This window comes from Odontesthes bonariensis, chromosome 7, assembly GCF_027942865.1.
Source record: "Odontesthes bonariensis isolate fOdoBon6 chromosome 7, fOdoBon6.hap1, whole genome shotgun sequence".
Lineage (NCBI taxonomy): Eukaryota > Metazoa > Chordata > Actinopteri > Atheriniformes > Atherinopsidae > Odontesthes > Odontesthes bonariensis.
Window position 1 is genome coordinate 3,787,799 of NC_134512.1, and position 26,250 is coordinate 3,814,048.

The 26,250-nt window shown below is 42.4% G+C and overlaps 1 protein-coding gene across 3 annotated transcripts in view; it reads left to right on the forward strand.

Moving 5' to 3' along the window:
* bcar1 (BCAR1 scaffold protein, Cas family member) overlaps positions 1 to 26,250 on the forward strand; it is an 87,762-nt gene that overhangs the window by 27,597 nt on the left and 33,915 nt on the right. The window contains exon 1 of one of the 3 annotated variants that reach the window (XM_075469276.1): positions 8,964 to 9,303. The exons of the other annotated variants lie outside the window; for them this stretch is intronic. Within the exon in view, the coding sequence (XP_075325391.1) occupies positions 9,292 to 9,303 (12 nt within the window). The 5' untranslated portion in view covers positions 8,964 to 9,291. Of the gene's footprint in view, positions 1 to 8,963; positions 9,304 to 26,250 lie in introns of those variants that run through there. 3 annotated transcript variants of the gene reach the window in all.

Here is a 26,250-nt window from a genome sequence, read left to right on the forward strand (position 1 = left end):
CAAACTGCTCTATAGCCCAGAGAAGGCATGCCAGATTTGCACAATATTGCCATGAACGAGGGTCTCCTAATACCTGAACCAGCCCAGGCAGACCAGAAGGTGTGGTGCCAGGAGACCCCCCTCATTGGACCGCCCCATCAAAGTGCCATCAATAGCCGCTTTCGGACAGACCGTTGTAAGAAAGTAGTTATCAGAACTACCCTCCTCGAATTTCGTTCTGATAACTATCCTTCCCCAGCGGAACTGTTTCAGTCTGCATTCGCACATGAGTCGGGACCTGATAGGGACTGATGCTCCGCGCGCAGCCGTCTGCTTCAGTGACGTGTTAGCCGTTAGCCGTTTAGCGCTACATTCAAACACAAAACAAAACGGTAAAAGTAATGAGAGTAGAAAAAACACCACCAAGAAGCTAATATGGAGAGTGGGGAGGCCACTGTGTTTACGGTCTGCATGATGGTGATATTAATCATGGACAATCACATCAGGCGTCTAATATCGAGGCTGGAAGAGCTCACAGAGAGAGTCAGGAGATACTTTTTCCATTTCATGAAGGAAGAAAGGAGAGCAGAGCGCTGGAGACAAATGAGACCAGTGTAAGTTTAACTTATTAAACACCCGCCGGTTGTGTCCGTGTATGAGTAAACATTTCAGCCGTGATAGCATGACATGGGGCGTAGCTACCGACCACCACACACCTCCTCAGATCGTTCTATAGAACCATGAAAAGACCCGACCTCGGAGAAGGAGCTAAATAGTTATAGGAACTAAGGGAGAAAGCCCCGAGTTCCTGTATGTCCGAACACGGGAGAAAACGGCCCCGCGGATTAAAAGGTTATTAGAACTGCCAAAGGTTCCTACAGTCCGAAAGCGGCTAATGTCAGGCAACAACTAATTGCACGGCTTTAGTTGCAGTCATCGAGCGCCTGGCCATGGCGAAACGTTTTTTAAAAAAAACACATTTTCATATCAAACCATTTCTTTTTTATTTCGGTGACATTACGAACTACAGGTGACACGGAATTAACAGCACTCGTAATAACTTCCCATTTCTTGGCTTTAGCAGGTCCCGTTCCACTGCTGACACTGCTAAAAATGACAGATTTTCCTTTCTGGATCTCTGAAAGCAGAACTTCAGTCTCAGAGCCCCTAAAGTTGTTCTTTTTGCGCCTTGATGCCATTCTCATGACTCAACACTCAACACTTCCTGGCACAACAGAGAGGAAGCACAGCCTTATATGGTATTATTTTGGGAGTGGAGTATGCAAATCTACTATCCTCGTGCACGTGCACTTAAATACGCACGGGTGGCATTCATCATTTACGCAGGTCGTTTACACACTTTTTCCGAAGTTAAGAACGTTTGTTGAATCTGACGTGGCGTGTTCGTACGAAACCTTCGTACGAAAAAAGTGAGAGAAATTTAGACTATAAATACAAAAATATTCTTGCATGAGGCCCAATGAGTTTAGCATGCATCTCCCTGCAGCAGATGTCCAGTATGTTATGTCTTTATGTTGCACTGACAGGGTGCCATTCATTCCTGTGTTTCGGGATAATGGACCCATAGCTCTGAATGCCTGTAACTGTGTCGTGAATGGAATGCATTTACGTCCCATACTGAAAGAGATTACAGCTGATAAAGACTGTTGACCTCCTGCACAGAGGCTTGAGGCATGACACCAGAAGCATTTTACAGAAAGAGCATCTTTCACTGGCGTGTGCCACCCAGAATAAAGATGTTTTCTAATATTATATTTTAGTTTTTAACCTGTTGGTGAAGAAGTTCTGCTGCTTTGTGTGAGATCACAGTGAACATGGATTTATTTGATCAAGTGTTCAGATCATTTGCTTGTGCCTGACCTTTGAACCCTGCCAAACCCTGATATCGGCACCTCAGAGGGACTGTTTGTGTAGAAGCCCATTATTCTTCCTCTGGACTATTCCAGCCCCAACTTTCAGCAGAAATTTGATCTGAACATTTGACAAGACGTAGTTTAAATTTTGAACAAAAACCCATTCAAAATTCCTTTTTTAAAGAAATCATTTTATTTCAAAAGCTAATTTGTGGTATCATATTCAAATTGCCCATGTGCTGCTTTCCAATAATATGTCCTCCTACAAATTGTGGCAGTACCTCGCCCTGAGTCTGGTTCTGCCTGAGTTTTTTTTTCTCCATTTTTTTTCACTCCCATTTGCTGCCAAGTGCTTGCTCAGATGGAAATTTTGGTTTTCTTTATGTAGAGTCCCCTGTGATGGCTTTTTGCTGTGGATTTGTGTTTTGTGACTTGAATTGAATAATAAACTAAACACACGAGACAACTTAAACTGATTGTGATTGATTACTGCCGAAGATGCAACACCACATGTCAGGGGTATGAAGGCTGGGAGAGATGCAGTCAGCCATGTTCAGCGGCACTGCTTTATCCATTAATCTTAGCTGTCTCTGGTGAACGTCTGTAAAACCAGCTGTTGTCAAGTGGTTATCTGCAGACGCCAGTGTTGGACCCAGTTGTTAGTTATTAAGTATTCTCCATCATCGAGTTAACGGTTCCAGTTATAACTACCATGGCCAATCTTCTTTTTTTTTTTTATTACTCCTCCGCTTTTAACCCATCCAGGTTGGCACCTGTTGAACACACAAATGCACAGGGTCACACACTCATGGAGACAGATGCCATACACTGGAGCGGTGGGCAGCCATTCACAGCGCCCGGGGAGCATGGAGATACGGTGCCTTGCTCGAGGGCACCTCGTCCAAGGCAAGGAGGCGGACTGCCACCCCTCCAGCTGTCAGTTCCACCAATCTTTGAGCAGTGAGAGTGGGAATCGAATCGCCAACCTTTGGGTTATTGGACGACCCACTCTAACCACTTAGCCACAATCTGGAGCTTCAGCAGCGCCCCCAGTGAGCCACCTAACACTTGGGCCGGTGTTGTGGTTACAAAAAAGGCTACTTTAGCCCCGTTTCCACTATGCAGTCCGGTACAGGTCAGTTCAGAACGGTTCGCTTATTTCAGTGTTTCCATTACCACGAAAGCGTACCGGTTCCATGGTACCCATTACCATTTTCGTAACCCTTCTGGTTGGGGTACCTAGCACACAGGACCGGTTCCAGGCTCTGCTCTCCGTTGTTGGTGAGGAGGCTGTGCAGCGGGAGCTCGATGGCGCTGTCCCAAATGAAAAAGTTTTCCAGCTGATTGCCGCAAAAATGGCCGAGAGTGGTTTCAACCGGACTGCGAGCCGGTGTGGCATTAAGAGTGCTCGATGTAGTGACGCTTCGGCACACACTCCGCCCACCCCTGAGGGTCCCCTTTGTACAGTGGGAACGCAAAGCTGACCCCAAAGCAACCCGACCCGTACTGTACCGATATGAAGTGACCTGAACCGTACTGACAGTGGAAACAAGGCTTTTGACTGCCTTTATGTCAGTGACTATGCTATCTGTTCATTTTACTGTCGACACTAACTTAAGTATTGTAATAGTATAATTGTGTAAAGTGCTTTACAAGAAAGCATGAAGTGAGTTTGGTTAGATGGATGTTCACAGGAACACAGTTGTAAAATGCATGATGAATGTATCGGGCATTGCCAAAGATATTCTCAAATAGGAAAGTTTTAAGGAGCGATTTGACAGTAGCTACAGATGAGGTATGTCTCACTTCATTGGCCAAAGAGTTATCTAAAGGAATCTTCCTTTCTCTCAAACTGTAACCTGGGAACAGTTAGCAGGACAGTATCTGCAGATCTCAGTGCTCGGCAGGGAACATTCCAGGTCAGTTAGTCTGAGATATAAGAGGAGGCCATTCAAGGCTTTGAAGGTGAGCAGTAAGATTTTAAAATCGATAAAATCTAACAGGGAGGCAAGCTGGAAGTGATGTGTTCATGCCTTTTTGTCCCTGTGATGAGTCGAGTTGCATTGTTTTGAATCACCTGGAGACGACAGAGGAGCCCTGACTAATACCTGAGTGTAGTGTATTACAGTAGTGAAGGAGAGAAGGGACAAAAGTGTGCGTGTCTTTTGTTAGTCAGCAGGTGAAAGAAAAGGCCAGGTTTTAGACTGCTTTAAGCTGGAAAACAAGACAAATATCAAATATTACCCCTTGATTTCTGCAGCCTGGGGGATATTATTGCAAAGACTGCTAAGATTCGAAACAACAGAATGACCCTCCGTTTCTCATCATTTAATGTAAGGACACTTTGGGCCACACAGGGTTTAATCAGAAAGACAAACTGCAAGGCTGCTGGGGCCTCTGGGTTTTTACCTGCATGTGTAGGTGGGTATTTTATCAAGAAAGTAGTAATGGACATTATGATCTTGAATAACCTGGCCAAGAGGTAGCATGTAAATAAAGAAAAGAAGGGGAGCAAGGACTGAGACCTGTTGGTTTATGTCTAAAATGAAATCCAAAGACTGGCTGTGTGTGAGCCAGTGTGATTATGTGTCTCTCAGAGTTAGTCCTGGGATTGACTGCAGAGGGTTCTGAAAATGAACGAATGAATAAGTCCTACAGTTCTCATATCTCTAACAAAAAGAAAACCAAAAGATGTTTGTTGGTGCATTAATGAAGTCACGCTTCCAACGCAAAAATAATCAGTCAAATTTTTTTACTCTTCTAATGTTGGAAACGTCATCTTATGTGCTGCAGCAACAGAAGACCACAGAGTCTGCTTTATCCAGCGCCGTATGACAAAAGATCTAGGAGACACCCTGATATTAAATGATTATTACAAAATACAAATAGCAAAGATGTACAAATACAAAAGCTTATTGTATTGCAAAAGACGCTACCAATACGCACAGTGGAAAATAAGGGGTTCAAGTGGATGCTGAAAGTTACGGACCCGATATATATTGATATCGACTAATATAAAAAAAAATATTGTGATATGACTTATTCCCATATTGCCCAGCCCTACTCAATTGTATGTAATACCAATTCATAAAATGTTGATTTAGTCCCCGTCCCGAGCGTGCCTGAGGTGACTGTGGAAAAGGAATGACTCCCTTTTAACAGGAAGAAACCTCCATCAGAACCAGAACCAGGAAGGGTGGCCATCCGCCTCCACCAGCTGGGGTTTGAGAGGAAAGGAGAGAGGGGAAAAAAAACACTGTAACACCATTAAAATGATATCTGTTGGAACAGGGAAACACAAGTTAATGACACAATAATATCACATGTACATGGAGAGTAAAGAGAGCAGAGGGAGGAGAGGTGCATCATGGGAGGCCCCCCAGCAGTCTAGGCCTATAGCAGCTTAACTATGGGATGTTTCAGGATCACCTGAGCCATCCCTAACTATAAGCTTTATCAGAAAGGAAAGTTTTAAGCCTGATCTTAAAGGTAGAGAGGGTGCTTCCCAGACATTTACTAGCAGCTAGTTCAGCTGGAGACTTTTCAGAGAATCTGTGGGACACTCCAATAATAAAGAATTACAGTAGTCCAATCCTGAAGTACAAATGCATGGAGCAGTTTTTCTGCATCACTCTGAGACGAGATGTTCCTGATTTTAACAATATTAAGAAGGTGAAAGAAGGCACTCCGAGAAATCTGTTTTATATGTGTGTTAAATGATAAATCTGGTCAAAAATAACTCCAATATACCTAGACAATTTCTCCCTGAAGCGCTCAGGTCCAAAGATAACAACTTCCGTTTTGTCTGAATTTAGAAGCAGAAAGTTCTGAGTCCTCCAGGTCTTTATGTCTTTAAGACATGCTTGTAGTCTGACCAACCTATTGGGTTCATCTGGTTTTATAGATAAGTACAACTGAGTATCATCAGCATAGCAATGGAACTTTATGCCATGCTGTCTGATAATGTTTCCTAATGAAAGCATGTATAAAGTGAAAAGAATCGGTCCAAGCACAGAACCCTGAGGAACTCCATGACTTACTCTGGTGTGTGAGGAAGATTCGTCATTTACAAGAACAAACTGGAATCTATCAGATAAATATGACTTAAACCAGCCTAATGCAGTTCCTTTAATCCCAATAACATGTTCAAGTCTCTGTAATAAGATACTGTGATCGACCGTATCAAAAGCAGCACTGAGATCCAACAGGACAAGCACAGACACAAGTCCGCTATCAGAGGCTAAGAGGAGATCATTGGTAACTAACCAACTCTTTGGTTTCATCTGGTCTAATAGATAAGTAGATTTTACAATGCAGGTGAAAATATGGATGGTGATATTCCTACAAAATTTATGATGTGTCTATTAAAACAAAACAACCACCCATCAATTTTCTATACCTGCTTAATTCAGGGTCATGTGGGGGCTGAAGCCTATCCCAGTTGTCATTGGGTGAGAAGCAGGGTACGGCTTGGACAGGTTGCCAGTCCATCACAGGACCACACAGAGACAAACAACCATAAACACTCACTCCTGGGGTCAATTTAGAGTCAGCAATTAATCCCTGACATGCATGTTTTTGGGTGGTGGGAGGAAGCTGGAGTCTCTGGAGAGAACCCACGCATACAGGGAGAACATGCAAAGTCCACACTGAAAGGCTCCCTGCTCTGAGGCGACAGTGCTCGTAAATTCTTACAAAGGGTTTTGTTCTTTCACACACCTTCTCCTCCTGCTGCTGCTGTGCAACCCCTTTTTTTCTGCTTTTTTATTTGGTAAATGAGGGCACAAACAGCAGTGAGCTGTGGCGTTGATCCTTTTAAATAATGCCCTCCCTGAACTTTTGCTTCTGAAAGAGAAACCCCAATAAATACAGCAACAGGGCCAGGTCCAAAGATCACTGTGTCCTGAGTCAGTGCATTAACAGTAACGCCACAAACACCACTCTGACAAACCACATGACACAGGCCATTTGTTTTACATGCTGACATTATTACACTTCTACATGAGCAATAAATGGACTTTCTCATTGTTGGATAAAAGACAAACCAAACAAAGGAGGAATCCATCTTAAAACTCTGGGATCTATTGGAAGGCCTGGCTCAGATCTGAGCACTGATGATGATGAAAATCTCGTTTTTTTTAAACCCTTTAGTGCTCAGTGTATTTCAACATGCCTCTCCATTGCTTTTTTAAAAGTGGTTCAGTAGTGGAGATGTAGCATTTTAAGACTTCCAAGGCCCACTGAACATGAGAGTTTCAAAAGCTGATTCAAGTTAACATGTTGGACACACTAAACCACTAAACACACGGAGATTTTTAACGGATTCGATTCTACAATGACTTGTTTTTTTGTGCGTGCGTGCGTGCGTGCGTGCGTGCGTGCGTGCGTGCGTGCGTGCGTGCGTGCGTGACAGGCAGGCATTTGCCATTTGTAGGTCAGTCTGACAGATGCAGTTATTGTCAGAGAGGGCAGTGCCCAGGTCATGGAGGGTAGAGAGTGTGTGTAAGTGTGTAGGTGTCTGGTATGCTCCACTGGATGGTTGGCTTTAGTGCTGTATGGATCAGACACAGTGTCACTATTGTTAAATGTTGGAAGAGATGCAGTGATGGCTGGAGAGTATACGGCCATGCATGAACATTCAACACAGCAAAGCTACAGACACATAAACCAGGCTTTGTTTTCTAACTTTTAGTTCCAACTGTTGGACTGTATTCATTCACCTTTCATTCATCTTACTGAATAATTCGTTTCAAAATGACAAAAAGAGCAAGCAGTGAGCTTCTGCATGTCACACTGGTGTCTGTCTCCACTAATGCAGTGGCCATAAGACTGTATGACTCTTCACTGGGAGGATCGTCATTAAACCCATATTCAAATGCATATCTGTTGGCACATGAGCACATTTATTTCTTTTATTTTTTAACTTGTATCCTAGTGTATGTTGTTACTAACTGAGTTTTTCTTTGCTGTAGATACTAACCTGCCTTCAGGCATCTATGTAGCTGCTGAATACTTTGAATTTCCCTCGGGATTAATAAAGTATTTATCAATCCATCTATCTGGTCTCCCACCTTTGTTGGGAAGGTTATTGTCAAAGTGTTACAACTATGATAAGTTTGACAGACTCCGATCCAGTTTGGGTATTTAGTCATAGTTAGTTATTTGTTTATTTGTGACAGGACTCTGCATATTAATAAACATACAATGTAAATATGCCAGATTTAGCTCCAAGGCTAATCTCCATCTGCAGTCCTGCTGTTCACACTAAAATCAAGACAAGACAAAGACAAAAACAGGAAACAAGAAAACAAAGCGTACAACATTCCATATCTCTTAACCACATCACAAGATATACAACAAATGACCTGTTATGGTACGAATACCATACCGAAAAACCATATCAACACAATTTTGTCACACAGTAGTTTCAGACATTAAAATGCATCTGATTGGCAAATAATGTTTTACCCTCCTATACAAGTATACATTTATTAAAGTGCATCTGGTACTATATTAAAGTGCATTTATCCTAAAGTGCTATTTTTAAAGTGCACGGAATAAAGTGCCAACTAATTTTAAGAATTACAGAATTACTACCAATTTATTTTTAGTATTGCAAAAGTAGTATTTTAGTCATCAAGTCCTCTCCACTGACCCAAACTACCAATGAATCTGGCCCACTCTACACACAGAAGTTTACCTTTGCAACCCAGAGTTCCAGTTTTTGTCAAGTCCATCTGCATATGTGAAATAGCCCAAATCCTTCCCCGATCAGTGAGCCACCATGCTGCTGGGGTGTGATGGCCGGACACAAATATATCATCATCTGATAAAGTTGATCACTCAAAACAACTTGTGTTGTAAGAGTGACGTTTTTTCCTTGTGAATGGACGATGTGGTCTTATAGAGCAGCACACTGTGATGGTTTACTCCAGAGCACTGACAGGCTCCTACAGCCAGGGGGGGCAAGAGAGGAGAGCAGAAGCAGTGGGAGGGCAAAGCTCATTTACATGAGAACAGCTCCAATGGCCCAGTCTGGCCACAGGAGGGAATATCAGGATCCAACAGGAAGTGACGTGCTGGGTTACATACTCCTCCCCCTTTTCCTCAGGCAAGAGGGTGAGAGCGATCCAGGGAGAAAGAAGGGGCGAGCAGGGTAGACGTAAATGGGCCAAGCAGCAGCCTCATTCCTGTTGTATGAGATCAGGAAGTGGCAGAATGTGTCAGGATCTGCTTCAGTGCTGAAAACAAGACTGAACAAGACAGAAGGAGAGACAGAGAAGAAAACAAAGTGGGGACAGACCTACAAAGGAGGAGACTCTAGGAGTTTGGGGATCTTTTGGGGTCTGCTTGTTGGATTTAACGGGAGTGTCTCACAGGACTGAGTGCAAGTCCTGTCCCAGAGTTCCCACATCCGACTCACTGCTGCAGAGACAAAATGAACTATCTGGTGAGTGAGTGAGTTTGTGCGTGAAACCACTGCTTCTTTTTTTTTTCTTAGCCTGTTCTGATGTTAGTTCTCCTTCATCTCCAGTGGTTCAGTATTCGAGTGTTTCAGCAGGACTGGCTATATCTCTGCTGGTGTGAAGTGAGACAGGGCTGAGGGTGGAGGGGATGGCTGAGGAAAAAAAGAAAATGTGAAGGGGGAGGAGAGAGAAACTGGAGTTCACATTTTTTCCTTGGATTCCTACCTTTTGTTGGCTCTCAGCAGGGTGTGTGTGTGTGTACACAGGTTGAGGAAACTTTGTGTGCTGTAGGGGAATGTACTGGGACAAAAAGTTCAAAGTTTCTGAAAAAGTGAAGTCAAAGATCCAAAAGCTATACCCTAACTCTTCAGCGAGGCCACTGAATGCAGTGAAAATGGAAAATGTGCTGCAAAAATGCATGAAACTTCCAAAGCTGGAAAATCTCTGAATCAACACATCTGATTATGACTATTCAACAGCATGCTGGTGTTTTCTGTTCCACTTTACTGCTTGAATTCTCTTTTTACCACTCGGAATAGGAACAGACAGCTGTCGTCTTCCCCACTTTAGTTGTTTGGTCTGTCCTCTTTTCTGCTCGCTGTTATCCGCTGTTCAAACATAGGCCTCAGTGGACTTTAGAGGGAGCATTAGGGAGGTTTATGGCCTTGAAGGAGAAGAAAGAAAGAAAGGAAAAAGAGAGGGGACATTAAATATGTCCTTGTGCTGACTCAGGAAAGCAGATAGAAATAATGGTTTTATGGCCAGAGGACAGAGAAAAATGCATCACTTAAAGAAGCAGATAGGGAAGCGTTTGACTGGGAGTAACAGACCTTTCTTGCTTTTGTTTGAGAGGCTGCATGAGTTCATATGGTTCATATCCTGCCAGCATGCCTGCTTGTGTGGATCTGTTTGTGTGTGTGTGTGTGTGTGTGTGTGTGTGTGTGTGTGTGTGTGTGTGTGTGTGTGTGTGTTTGGGGAAACGACACAGTCAGGAATGTGGCAGACAGTGAAATACTGAGCAGATTGCTTTGAGTGTAAAAAGTAATTACACCCCAGTAATCAGTGTGTAATTAAGGCAGAACAGTGATGTGGCACTCTGTTTGAGCTGCCACACTGTCTCTGCTTGGTGTTAGTTTCTATTATCATGTCAATTTTTCACACTTAGTGTAAAGTAAGCTCTTCAATAAACAAAGAGCCCTCTAATTCCCAGACTAATGAAATGTTCTTACAACAGAATTAGCTGAAGCTTCATTTGTTCAGGGTTTGAATCCTAAAGCAACTCTGCGGTGCCCATCAGATGTCATGGCTGCTCTGAGTAGATGAGCAGTCACCTACATGCACTTCTTTAGAAGTGAGGCCAGTTAACGGGGCCAGGAAACACAGCTGGCTTGAAACAGATGAAGAGGATTCCCTCCATACCACCGAGGAGTGTGTGTGAGAGAAACATCAGGTTTTCTCATTCCTCCTGATAATCAGCTTTCCTTTACATTTCACCTGATTCTGATTATATAAGACTTATTCTAATGTTGCATTTGGACCTGTCCGGTAGATTACATGACCTAAAGGTAGCTGGAGGTGTTCACATCAGGGTCACATACACATCATAGCCTTTCTCAAATATGAACATATGAAATATGAATTTCCAGAAAAGGTGGAGAATCAGATCAGTGTGTTCTTCACAGTTGTTGCTCAGACTTCACAGCAGCAGAATCTGTGCACTCACACAGCTGGAGTACAGTGGAGCAGTTTGTGCTGGACCACAGTGGATGCAGGACATAATGGAACAATGGGGAAATCGCTGTGTTGTGTCAGCCTGATGACACAGAAATTTACACATGTTCACCACATAGTTAAGTAAGTGGAAAACTATAGAAATGGCAGCATGCACACTCACTTGCTGTAAACTCTCCAAAAGATTCTTCTCCGTACTGGTGTGCTAGTGCATTCACTGATCTAAAGCTCTCACCAGGTAGCTGGCTGCTTATCTGCAACAAGTCTGGAGCCAGTTTCCCAGCATTTACGTCATCACATGCAGCCCGTCTTTAACATATCTGGAAAAGTGCATGTGAGAATATTACATGAATGAAACAATCATGTTAATAGATGGGATGAAAGGACACAGTTGTAGCAGGTGGGATCGTGTGGTATGGATACAGAAAGAGTGGAGACTGTGTAGAATGTGAAGGAAAACTGATTGTGATGATGTGGAAATCTCAGAAACCTATATTCCATTCACCATTGAACATAGAAAGCACATCAAATGTTGAAAGTGAGACATTGAACTACTTCGTGAAAAATGGCTCATCTTGAATTTCATGGCAGCAACGCGTCTCAAAAAGGTTTGGGCCGGGCCAACAAAAGGCTGGAAAAGTAAGTGTTAGCAATAAGAAACATCAAATCTGCATTTACTTTGAAATCATGTGTAGTCTCAGTGTATCAGTAATAAAGATGTGTTTATTAATACAGCAGATTTTTTACTTGCATTGAACAAATGTGCTACACAATGAGTTTTGAGGAAATGGAGTGATATACGAGTTGAGAGGCTGATCCTACAGTTTGAGCAGAGAACATGATCCTGAAGCTAGAATTCAGGGTGTGTGCATACAAAAGAGAGCCTCAGAGCAAAGGAGAAAACAGAATGGTGTCCAAAGAAACTGAACTGTGATGCCAGCTTTATATTCTCTATAGCCTAATGTCTGCATGAATGTGTGAGTGAGAAGCCCTTTGAGTGGTCAGCTGGACTGTAAAAGGGTAAAGGAAACAGTCCATTTGGGTTTAACATATTATTGAGCACAGTATGGCTTTCTCCCACCTCACCTGCCTTCTCAAATGAGTGAAATATGTGGACAGATGTACAGTAGAGACGAACCTGACTGACATGGCACCTTCTCCAGCAGTTGGCTGAGTGCTCTGCCATCATGCCTAAACTGCACTTTCTAAAAGCAAGAACACTGAGGAAGTACATTGTTGTAGTCGATTGTCTTTAAATGTTAGTAGAAGCAACAAATACAAGTATTGAGTTGTTAAATATAATCATACATCCAGTCTGAATCTATCCGGCTCGAGCAAAGTCTCCAGAGGATCCTTCAGGGAGGCGGTGTGTGAATGTGAACCTTTACTGGGAGTGTGAGTTGCTGCTTCAGCCTCTTTTCTGCTGATCTGTATGCTGCTTTCCACTCACTTTTCACAACTGTAGATTTGTTCAAACACATGTCCCATTATTGTAAACACAAAGCACTGTGAGCTGACAGTTCTGAGAAAGTGCAGACCAAACTGTTCACTGGTTCCTCCGTGTGTGAAAACAGCTCGTGTTAAACGTTGTTTGACATGAAGCCATTGTTACACAGCGGAATGATCATCACTGGAGGAAGCATTCTTAGGGATCCTCAGTGTGTCAGCGCATACATTCTTGTCTATGTATTTTGTCCTGACTCACCGACTGACTAATGGAGGGCTGGCTTACAGCCGGAATTCCCCCCTCTGTCTTGCATAACACACACACACACACACATGCTCCTTTTCCCAAGCCCACCGTGGTGTCCTCACTCCAATGATTAGCTGCTCACTCCCATTTCCTGATGCATGCCTACAGATCCATTGAACATGGATATTTTCACTGAATCAAAGCCCACACAGGTGTCACCCCTACAGTCAGTGAGCCAGGGAATCCGCCTCAGTAAGGTTCTGACTCATTAAGAGCTGAGAGCACGTCCCAATCCAGAGACTGCATGTGTGACTCATACATGCCACTGGGCTTCATTCAGTAGTCAGGGCCACCTTTGACCCCGACGCTGAGTCTTGGACATGTTGGGCACAGACAGTTGTGTCAGTGCTCTGTGCTGAGACTCTGTAATGAGACTTTGTCACATTACATGAACACCTGTGTTCCGACTGAGAATGCCTGGGTTTGTTCTTATGGTATTTGTTATCAAGCATAATTTAAATGATGTAGTTTGTTTATTTAATAATCGTTAACAACATGAAGGTTTTGATGAACTCTCCACAAAACTTAGCGAGGCTTATTGCTGTAGACAACCTGACACGAGCAGCATGGCCAGACTCTCAACCCTGTTTCCATTAGACCAGTGGCAACTGAATATGATGGTGTCACATCTAAAGGAGCCCCCTGTTTCCATTAGACCAGTGGCAACTGAATATGATGGTGTCACATCTAAAGGAGCCCCCTGTTTCCATTAGACCAGTGGCAACTGAATATAATGGTGTCACATCTAAAGCAGCCCTCTTTTCTGTAACATCTGTGTGAGCACTGCTGCAGTCACATAAACAAACACACACAGCAGCTGCGAGTTCATTTGACACGTGATGTCGTGTTCAGAGAATTACGAATATGACAGATCAACAGCCTGTCCAAAAGTTGCTCCTCCATACCTTTCCCTTGTATAATCAGGTGCAGCATTGAACAGCTTCTTCTCAGCATCTGAGCCAAATGAACAAGAGAAAACAGGTTGAAAGTGTTTGAGCTGCAGCTTCTGCTCTCTGTCTGAGTATAGATCAATATATCCACCTCCTCCCCTCCATCACCAGGTGCTTTGTGTTTGTTAGTTTGATATAAATTTTTATGTCAAAACATGTTGCTATGAGAAAATTGCAAGTCTCGAATGACTTCCTGTGTTTTCCCATTTAGCAAACAGCAGTGATCCGTACACTGTTACTGTCAAACAGTTAACCCTCAGGAATAAGACGCTAATCGTAGTTTTGTATTCTAACAGCCACCGTTCAATAAGCTTAAAGATGAAACACAAAGCAGTTCAGAATGTATACTTGCACAGACACAGTTTGTTACTGTTCTGAACTGGAGCAGCCACTCTTGCTGCACATATTGTTAAGAGGTGATGGGACATCAGATGAGAGAAAGAGGAATGGAAAACACAACAGAGGTTTTAAACAAACTTTGAGTGAGAAATCTGCAAGATGAACAGGCACTGTGAGGCACAAAGATTTGGAGCCAGGCTGAAACACAAGGCCTTGTCCCGTCTTCTGATGACTCATGCTGCTCTCAGAATGTCCTCATGAGAAGCCTCTCCCACATTGTGAATGGACTGGATCAGAATTTTTGAAGGGTTACGTTTCTTTTGCAGAATGTTGGATTGTGTCATGCAAAATCTGCATGGATCATGCTGTTCACTTTTTGTTGGATTTAGTGGCTCTAGTTGGCTCGGTGAGTTCACAGCAAGAAAAGCCTCCCAGATTAAAAGCCTGTCTTCTAAAGACACAACTACTATTCCTACTACTACTTCTTTATTTATAAAGCACTTTAAAACAACAGTAGCTGCGATGCTGCGTGTTGTACAGACGAAAATCATGCAAAATATGGAAAAGACAACAGAAACAATAAAACACGATAACAGAAAGTAAGAGCAAAAGTCTCAACGTGTTAAAAGCCAAATAATAAAAATGTGTCTTAAGATGAGTTTTAAAAGTGCCATCTTGGAATCTCAACATACTAAACACTTTTTTTGGGTGGTATTTCCTAAAGGAGCTCTCAGGGAGGGTGTATTTGTTTTGCTGTAATCCAGCATGTTCTTTTTCAGGTGGGAGTTACTCCACCCTGGAGCTTTCTGCCTGTCCTTCACATGGGCAGTGTGTACCTGTATGTTTTTGCCTGTGGTGTCACAGTACAGCAGTGGAGTTGGCTGACAAACAAAGTGAATCGCTGGATGTTTTTCCCTGCTGCTCAGTGCTGAACCACTCTCTCAGCTGCAGCTTTCTTAAAGGATTCATGGGAGTGATCAAAGTGTCACTGTTCACCAGTGTGCAGATTTATGCTTGTGTGGTTGTGAAAGCATTTGAAACCACACTCCTTCAGTTTGTTCTTCTTATAGCATTTCTGTGGAAGAGTAGCATTAGAAAATATTTTTACATTGGCGCTTTTCACAAAGCTTGAAACCACAGCTGTTTTGAGCTTCTGTGTTTTTGATGGATTTGCTCGGGTGTAAGGATGACAGTCTTTTCTATGTTCTGTGAGACTGCTTTGAGCAGAGAAATAGCTGGTTTCTGTCATGCACAGTGATCAGAGGGTGTGTGAACAGCTTTGAGCTCAGGCTTCATCTGCCTGTATAAGTGCAGGTTAGGAGAGCTCTTAAACACAGGCTACTCTGTGGATCCTCTCTCATGTACTGCACATCCTCAGTTCTAAAGGTGTTGAAACCCAGCACTTCTAAACCTTCATCCTATGAATAGAAACTTATAAGATTATTGGCTCTCAAAATGATTAGCAGTTTAAAAAAAAAAACACCTGATAGATGTCAGAGTGAATACAAAACAGACTAAAGTTCCATTTACACTGAGTTTCTTACAGTGCTTGTTCGTCCTAACCTGGTTTCAAATCAATGGCACACAGCTCAGATGAGTAGAATCACATGGCAACTGTTTAACTTTTACACACGTGAATCAGAATAACACACAGCCAAAAACATGGCTGATATGAATGTATCAGTCAAATCTTTGCACATCCCTGTTGTGTAAAAGGAGGAGTTGCTTTCAATCAACCATCCGCTCCAAATATGTTCGGAAGACTCTGGCAGTCATCCATGAGTTCCAACCAGAGTTGTCTGTCAACAGGTTGAGCAATGTCAGGCCACTCCTACATGAGTCTATCCTGTGCTCCAGGCTCCACAATCCCCGCTGTTGTTTCTGCTGTTAGTCATAGCCTCAGGCAGGAATTTTTCAGCTTGAATAATCACTCGCCAAAACAAAAGATTGAGCAGAATGTAGCAGCTGGAGCTGTTTGAAGAATCCACTTTTTGTTTGTATTTTGTGAAAGAAAGAGTGAACTACTGCGTCAAACTTGACATATTTCTTATGAATATGTAAGAAATAAGAATTTAAAATGAAGCTTTCGATGGCCTTCAGGGACCACTAAGAGGGAATTCTCCCAGTAAATGATGAACTGAAGGAAATGAATGTTCCCGCTCAGATGGAACCTGTAAACGGTTTGCCACAGTAGTGTGTTTGTGTCAGACTAAAAACAAAACTTAATACATTGTGTCACGTATTACTTTTTGGACTTCATTACCTTGGAAATAACGGCTGACTAATATATAGATCCCTCTCCTTGTGCTTTTGGCTTGTAAAGAAGTTGTGAAAGCCAGCGTTCTGAATTACAATAAGCCCACCTCCAGCTAGATGCTTCAGCAGAATTCCTCCTGAAAGTGTACAAATCTGCTGTGCACTCACAAATGTTTCTCAAGAACTGACGTGCCAAGACAGGAAAGACTGGTGGGGGGGAGGGGAGGATGGACTAAAGGAGAAAAAGAGGTACACATCAGACATGTCTGCTCTCTGAGATTGTTAGCTCATGGAAAGATGGGCAAACAGGATAACATGCTTCTGATGTCAATCGTTTGTTTGTCATCTTTCTTAGCTTATATGATTTGTTAAATGTGTTAACAGGCGGGACTGTAAAACTGGATTCCTTTTCAGAGCAACATTCAAAGCAGCTCCTGTTAGTGTTTGCTAAGGTAGCTTGCTAACACGGTGACAGTGTTTGCAAAGAATTCTGACCAAGGATGTTCTTCACATTGGAGACATTTATAATTTCAACTTTACAAGATCTCAATCTCACAGTTAAGATATTTCCTGTTAAACATGTTGCAGGCCCACTCTGATCAGCCCATACAATTCCATAATTATCTGAGGATTGTCATTGACAATCACTGCAGGTGTGTCAGCATGCAGATCTGATTCCTTCTTGCAAACATTCAGACATTTATATTCATTTCATTTGGTCAAAACATGCATTTACACAGTCAAACTGTTTCCAAATAATCGAATGTTATTTATGTTTATGTTTATGTTTATGCATTTAGTTTAGACGCTTTTATCCAAAGCGACTTACAATTGAAAAAATATATAACATTACAGCTAATACCAAAGGGTATTGAGTTGAGGGTGTTGGATAATTTTGTAATTTTCTTCATTTAAAAATCTCATATTATCTCATGGTATGCTCTGTGACATGCCAATTCTGTGAGGTTGGAGGTAAAAGGTGTGAGAGAAGCTATCTTTTAAACATAGGCTCTGCATCTTGGGTTAAGATGTGAGCAACCTAGTGATGGTTGCTGTTTCATCCCAGCATTATTGTGATCACTCAGAACAGCTATTCACCTTTTGATTTCCAATGTGATAAGTTGTGATCAAGCATTACCCAACCATTAATCTGGTACTGGTAATGAACTTAAGCACCAGTCTGGTTGTGTGCTGTGTGTGGTTCTATCCCACAATATGTGTTTGTTGTCTACGAGGCTTGTTTCTAAAGTAGAAAGATGGTTAAATCCAAACATCCATGATGCACCCAGATTCAATTAAAGCGAGAAGAGCTGATTGCTTGAAAGACCTGTTTGACTCCATGAAGAACTTGGACATAGAGCAGGGAGACCTTAAAAAAAAAAGTTTCTGTGTTAGTATAAACAAAACTGGACTTTTAAAATACATAAATAATTATGTAGTCAAACTGACTGACAAGGAGAAGATTGTGGAACATTTTACGTCCAGAGACACAGCACTCATGTGTAAGGGAATACAGCATTTAACAAACTTCAGAGGCAGCAGGGACCCACCGACAGCTGCTAATACAGCGCTGGCAGAGGAGGTTAACTACTTTTTTGGCCAATTCAAGAGAGGTCCAGATGAAAGAACCTCTCTCCAACTGGATCCTGCTGACCAGTCATGTTAAGTGGACCCTAAGAACTGTTGGTGTTAGTAAGGCCGCTGGCCCAGATGAGATCCCAGGTAGGGTGCTCTGAGAATGTACTCACCAACTCGCTGGGTTATTTGCAGACATCTTTTACCTCTCCCCTGCACACTCCATTGTGTCAGCCTGCCTGAAAACCACCACCATCATCCCAGTGCCCAAGTGAACAAACATCATCTCCCTCAATGACTACAGGCCTGTTGCTCTTACATCTATAGTCTCAAAGTGCTTTGAAATACTGGTCCTAGGTCACCTTAAATCGTTTCTCATCCCCTCACTTGACCCTCATCAGTATGCATATAAGGCTAATAGAGCTACAGAGGATGCCATAATCACAGCTTTAATGCTGCACTAAAACACCTAGAAGAGAAGGGGTCATATATCAGGATGGGTTTTTTTGTGGATTAGAGTTCAGCTTTTCACACCATCACACCCAGCAAGTCACAAAGATGCTGGACCTTGGCCTCAAAAGTCATCTGTGTCGGAGGATACTGGAGTTTCTCAGTGAACGCTCACAGATTGTGAAACTTGGACCCCACACCTCGACAACCTTGACCCTCAGTACAGGTGCACCACAGGGCTGTGGACTCCTCTAAGCCCTGTATACTCGCGATTGCTTGCCTCTCCACCCCACAAATCCGATCAGTAGGTTTGTGGATGAGTTTGGGGCTCATCTCAAATGGGAACGAGGTCGCCTTTAGAGATGAGGTGCACAGACTAAGTAGTGTGCCCGTAACAACCCCTCCCCGAACAAGAGACTTTACTTCCTGAGAACACCGAAGAAGGCCAATAATTCTGGAAAAATGCTGGAGTCTTTCTACCGCTGTTCGGTAGAAAGTGTTTTGACATACTGCATAACTGTCTGGTTTGGGAACTGTTCAGCAGCCGACAGAGCAGCTCTCCAAAGGGTGATTAAAAACTTCCCAGGGCATCATTGGCCTCCCCTACCCCCTATGGAGAAAATTTACCTGTCCAGATGCCGCAGCAGGGCTTCTAACATTGTGAAAGATACTACACATCCTCTTCACCACTTGTTAACTCTGCTGCACTCTGGACTCTGCACTCTCCCCCTGCCCATCCCCCCTGTGACATCATAACAAGTCAGTGTTATTATAGACTGAATACCATAGCCACTTTATATTAGTCACAAGTCACTTTATATTATGGCTTTTTCATTGTTTGTGAAGGTGCCATGACAATAAAGTTTCCTGATTCTGATTCTGAAGATAATGTAGTTGGGGACTGAATCACTCCTGCATGTCAACACTCAACTAGAACTAAATCAGGGATGGGCAACTAGCGACCTGGGGGCCGCACACGGCCTTCGTCCTCACTCAGTACGGCCCGCAAATAGATCAATAATAATTTAATAATTAAAAAAAAAAAAAAAAAAGCTTGTAATTATACTTTTGACCGATAGAGGGCGCGCCATACGCAAACAGTAGCGGGGCCTGGGCCGCTTTCCGCAACAGCGAATAGGAAAGTCAAGAGCCATGGCCGCTAGCAGTGGCAAAAAGAAAAGAATTGACCGAGAAAATCACATTTTTCAGCCAAAATGGGAAGAAGAGTACCTCTTCAGTTTAGTTCTTTGTCATGAAAGAGTTCAAATTCCTTTTTTTTTTTTTTGTCTTTGTTGCTTATTAAGGACGTGTTAAAATGCATTTATATGCAGAAAATAGTTGTATATTGGTGCAATAAACATACAGATATAAATTCATATAAAATGTGTTCTTATTGAGAATCATTTGTACCGTCTTTCATATCCAATTATTCGAAGTGCGTGGTCATGTGGCCCTCCAATGATAGTGCTGAAAAAATGTTGGCCCTCTTTATTATGGAAGTTGCCCATCCCTGAATAAAATGGTCCTTGGTGCTCTGCACATACTCCAAAGTTCCAACTTTTTGCATCTTTTTGTATTTTAGTACAACTGAATGCCAATAAAAAATAGAGAATACAATGCTTTTTTGTCATTGTGCGAATACTTAAAAATTGCTAACAATCCCTATCGGTGGCAAACACACGCGATCATAGAAATCATAAAAATATTCCTATAAAAGTGTTGTTCTTCTTGAGCTGCACTGATTCACATATTTATCTGTTTCTTTTGTCAGACAGCTAAATATGTCAGAAACCGGGTCTGAAAATCATCCCATTATGACTATGTGTCAACTCCCAGTCACTTAAAGCATTTCCAGACTGTCACTCTGCTCTAATAAAATCTGGATTTTATAACCACACCCCAAAATCACCATTCTATGGGCCCCCGTAGAACCTATTGGACCCCACAAACTTACAGTGGGCTCCAAGTTCCTGAACTCCATACACACTGAAAAATAAGAGCACACAAACACACACATGCATACACACAAATAAAAAAACCTGTCGATAGTGAACTCTCTTCACCAGCTGTTCACATTACTTTCTCCTCAGTGAACATCTCTCTGTTTCTTCTGTCTGTCTTCTGGGCTCTTTAGCAGTAGGAGTGGATGTTTTATTATTTGACGTATTTCAGTTAGGGCTGGGCAACGATTAAAATGTTTAATCTAATTAATCACATTTATTAAACTATAACATTTCTATTTAAATTCATTTATACATTTATCAATATGCCATAGCCTACCATAGGTCTTTGTTAAAGAGCATAATACAAAGTGATTCAGAATGAAAGCACGTATTTTTAATGTGCGACAGCGTCCCGTATCATAACTAAATCTCTGCCATTTGTAACAAAGCAAAATCCAGTAAAAATTTGGGGAGTTATGATTATTGTAGTTGGGGATATACACCGTCCTCAGTCGAAATAAATGCAATGTGGGGGCATTGGAGACCCATCCAAGATGGCAGCCGTGCTGATACGTCAGCTCCAATAGGCAGCGTCAGTCTATGAGGCGTCTATGATAGTACCCCTCCAGAGGCTAACATTAGCACAGCGCACCGCTAACCCACCTGTACTCATTCATAAACAACTGGAGGCTCATCTTATTGGGGTCCACATCATAGCTGGATATTTTAAAAAGGCATGCTTCAAGACTGTATTCCCTGAATTCCCCCGGCATTTGAAATGTGCTACAAGGGGACAGAAGTTATTGGATCGTGTCTATTCAAATATCAAGCATGTATACAGAACAGTTCCACTTCCATATCTGGGGCAATCAGACCATCTCTCTCTGCTCCTAATTCCAGCCTATATCCCCCTCAGGAAGAGAGCAAGAACTCATGTCATGACTGTCAAAACTTGGCCAGAGGAGGCTCAAGCACAGCCGCGGGACTGCTTCGCATGAACTGAATGGGGTGTAGTTGCACAACAGGACTTAGAGGAATATTCCCAAACTGTACTGGCTTCCATCACTGCCTGTGTGGACACTGTCACTGTGGACATGCATGTCAGGGTTTTTCCATATCACGAAACCCTGAATATACAAGACAGCGGAGTCACTACTCAAAAGTCAAGATGATGCATTGAGATCTGGGGACAGTGTCCAATACCGTATAGCTAAAGCCAACCAGAAGTGGGGCATCAGGGAGGCCAAAATGGGTCTACAGGAAGAGGATTGAGAAACTGAAATTTCCTGTCAAAAGCAATCAAAATGTACAGGTGTTTTCTGACCACATTCACTCTTTGAACTGCTGCCATCAGGGAGATGCTACAGGTTTCTGAAAACAAGGACCAAAAGGCTCAGAAACGGCTTCTTCCCAAAAGCCATCACCATTTTGAATTAGGCTAAACTCTGTTGAATGTATAGTAACAGCACTTTATTATTATTCAGTTAGACTGTGTGAATATGTTTTTACTGTTTTTTCGGCGTCTGCGTGAATAGATAGTTTTATTATGAAACATTTTACTTGAACAGCACTCTAATTTGAATGTCTTTTGATGCAGTTACAATGAAGATATTCTGATTCTGAAGCAAGGTAGTGTTTAAACTTGTGATGGACTTTACCAATGGCCAGAAGTTCTTCCCTGCCCTGCTGTATCTTGGTGTCACATGTACGAACTGTACAAACTGAACATTCAAGATATAGAGTAACACTGACAAAAGAACTGCAAGGACAAGGCAAACACTTGAGCTGCTGTGGGGGCCATCTTGTCATTCCACAATACCTCGATGACACATTTTTATGTGGCAGATCTTAGACACAGATGTGAGCTTTGAAACATTTTTGAACTCCCAGCTGTGCTGTTTTCCTCATCCAAAATATTGCAGTAATGTCGGCATAACTTCTGCTGCTGCTTCTTCCTCTGCCAGTTGAACATAATTTGACAATGCGTGTAACTTTATTGTTCCACTGAGGCTGGAAAATCATTTATCAATCAGATAGTAGGATTCTGTGTCAGCTCAAAGGTCTTGATTATGTTCCGTCACTACGTTGATGCAGAATAGTTTACATCTTGGAATTAAAACATTTCCATCACTCTTCTGCCTGCATATCATTTTTGCAACTTTGATTTAAACTGACAATTCAAGTGTGGTCATTATAAGACACTGATAATGCATAACTTTTACACATTCTCCAAAAACTGCAGCAGGTTACAGAACCTTCTCTGTATGTCACTGGAAATCTGAAAAGAAAAGCCTCAAAACCAGTGTAGAAATGATATATATATATTTTTTTAAATCAAGTGCTTTAACAGAATACAGCTCAGTAGGATGGCACCGAACCATTCAGCCTCTGAGACACCATTTGCACAAAAAAAATAGAAATGAAAGTGCAGCTACTGTCATTAGGAAAGAAAGATTTCAAACTTTTGATGAAGAAAAAGGGGAAAAAATGTTTCAGGCTCAGTATGTATGATTCAACAAACCCATGGAAGACCGAAAGAAAGGGCAGGAGAACCCATTCAAGGTCGTTCTGGGAACAAAGGTCATGTCACAGACGCTGTCAGCTTGGTGTGTGATTCATTCTCATTTTACTTCCTGTTTCACTGGAACGGACTAAAGAGGAGAATTTCTGTCTTTAGTGTATGAAAAAACACCCAATTTTATATCATTTGTAAGACCAGCTGACGTGTGTTTAAATCATTTGAGCCTTAATGCCAGTCCTCTCTATGCGTTTGTACTGAACAACCAATTCATTCTTCTGATGAGGTGGTAAAGGCTGTAGTCCAGTTTCTTCTTTTCTTAACAGCCATTAAGCATTAAAAAGTCCAACTACAATTTTGAAAAAGTTGTTGACTTTTTTTTACTTCAGCAGAATTTAAGCATCAGGGGTTGTGTGGGGGGGCTGCACGGTGGTGTGGTGGTTAGCACCGTGGCCTCACAGCAAGAAGGTTCCAGGTTTAACTCCCGGCTGGGGCCTTTCTGTGTGGAGTCTGCACGTTCTCCCCGTGTATGCGTGGGTTCTCTCCGGGTACTTCCTCCCTCTGACCAAAAACATGCATGTTAGGTTCATTGGTGACTTTAAACTTGTCCTTAGGAGTGAGTGTGTGTGTGTGTGGTTGTTTGTCTCTGCTTCCCTGTGATGGACTGGCGGCCTGTCCAGGGTGTACCCCGCCTCTCGCCCAATGACCTCTGGGATAGGCTCCAGCCCCCCCGTGACCTGACCGACGGATTCAGCGGGTATAGAAAATGGATGGATGGGTTGTGTGTGTGTGTGTGTGTGTGTGTGTGTGTGTGTGTGTGTGTGTGTGTGTGTGTGTGTGGAGTTGGCGTGCAGCCAGTACAGGCTGTACCAGCCTGTGATAAGTGGGGTGGGACTCCGACATAGAGTGGGAGGGGAGATGGCTCGGGTCAGACGTGGATGACGAATATTGGTTTCCTTTCAAAGAGTTCCACACAGACTGAAGGTGATTCTGTTTGCACAAAGAATATGTGTGTGTGCATGTGTGTGTGTGTGTGTGTGTGTGTTCGTACAGTCTCGTGTGAGGGTGTCTGTGTATGTTGATGGATTGAACCATTACACTAATGAAACTGCAATGTTTTCTTCTGCTATTTTTGGTGAATATCAAATAACATGCTCACATTAGTGTGTCATCGTTGTGTTTGCTTTTGTTATGCTAGGCGAGCAGTGATGAAGTGTGCAAACCCTTCTCAAACTCACAGTTGGAGAAATGACAGATTATATCTAGCCTGGGTGCCAGCCGAACTTAGCCCCGCCCCTAAAAGTTTTGGTCGGGAAGTTCGGTCTGGCTCTGCTCAGTTGGGAAATCATTATGCCCGACCAAGAATCGGTCGACCCAATCAGATAGCCAGGGCGGGCTTTATACGATGATGGACAGATGGACAAGGACATTATCGACTACGTCACTAAAGAGCTGAACATGGCTGCCGCTGGAGAGCTAGGGTGTGTAGATTCTGCCATCGAGTCTGTTCTACAGGATCTCCACATTGCATTCATTTTCAAAGACGAACAGAGGAACGCGATAAAGGCTTTTATCGATAGAAAAGATGTTTTTGTCGTCCTTCCTACAACAAGTGTGTGTTGCTTAATCTACGTCACATACTACGTTGCTCTGATTGGTTGTAGGTCTATCCAATTGAGCGAAGAGGCATTTTTTCTCCTGGTTCGGTTGAAACACGCCCCATTCTCAAATCTCTATTGAGCAGTATCAGACTCACATTCTGACTAGAATCGTGAGTATGACGTAGTCAGGCTAGATTATATCACCTTTGAATATGAAATACACTAGCAGAATGATTAACCAGGAACCATTATTAACCTGCAATCCACAAAGTTACTTTGTGTCAGCTTGCAGCAGTGTCCTTGTACTCTGCCCTCATGTTGGCAGCATGGCACATCTCATAGAATGGCATGCAATTTCAACTGGATTTATAGTATGGTTAAAGCTGTTTGTCTGTATTTGCTCTCCTGTCAGAACAGACACACTCAGCACAGCTCAGCACTGACACCTACCATAGCTGCTTTGGTCAGAGAGCAAAAGTAACAGTGTGTTTCAAAAACGTTGTCATATATGTTGAATGTGCTTGACCCATAATGGACTGTACAAAATAAGCAGAGGAGCCTCTTGTGTCTTTAAGAAATGAAAGAGAATGGTTCAATTATTTTGAGGCACCTCCAGGAAAATCATTGGAAATAGATTTTCAGCCTTCAGAAAACCAGTTTTATCTCAAGGACACAAGTAATAACAGTTTATTTCCCATGTTATGTAATTAGTCAGTGTTGCTTTCTGGCTCTTTGTCCATTTCAAATCAAAGTTTGGCCATTATACATTGTGCATGTGCAGAATGGCACAGTACATTGATCTTCGTTCTTTAAAGCTTTATGTGTCACATACAGCATTTTTTGAGCTTTTACTACTGTAAAATGATACCAGATAATAATTGTGTTCATGAATACACATCTGAGGATAAACTCCCATTTTTACATCAGAGTGAACTCTGTTACCATATGCCATCTGTAAGACTAGTGTGCTTCTGTTTTTCAGCTTTAAAGCTAAGCCTCTCTCTGCGTTAGTAATGAACAGCCAATGAATTAGTCTGCCATCAAGCACTAAAGAGTCCAATTTTAGAAACCAGTCATCTGGACTTTTATACATAGATAGTGCTTTAAACATGTAGAATTTGTCATGTATACGAGTTTATTTTTATAGTTTCTTTCACTTTATAATGATACTAGATGATAATTATGCTTTCACATTGTGCCATTCATGCCATCTACCATAAAGAAAAATGTGTTATGAAATATAGACTTAGCACATTCAGTCCAAAGAGTTCTCACTGTCTCTGTGGAGTGAGGCGGACTGGGGCGCTGCCTTCAACAGCAAGATACCTTCAAGGACTTTCTAAAGATAAGGAAGTTGAAGTGACTGATCTACCACACAGGACAGCCAGCTGGTGGTCGATGGTTTAAATAATTTCATGATTCCATGAATCCAGCAGAGGACGTTATTTCTAGGCTAAATAAAACCCAGACTGTACAGTCAGTCCATGTGTCTGTGTTTTGGTTTATATTCTCAGTCTAATGTTAAAAGCTGTATTTCACTGATGTTTTAGTAAAGCCAGATTCTGTTACTGTACAGATGGCTCCACTCATGTTGGGAAAGAGCTTCTCTGAATGATTAGTTTAGAGAGAAATTAAAATTTCTCTATGATCTATGATCGTCTGCAGTTCCTGCAGTGTGCACACGAGAGAGAGGAGGGGCTGCCTCCTCTAAGAAGTATGGAAGGGCTCCACAAAACTGGGAAAACCGATCAGCCAATACTGATGATGATTACCCATAAACCTGTCTGTTTGAAGCCTTTGATTTATTATGCAACA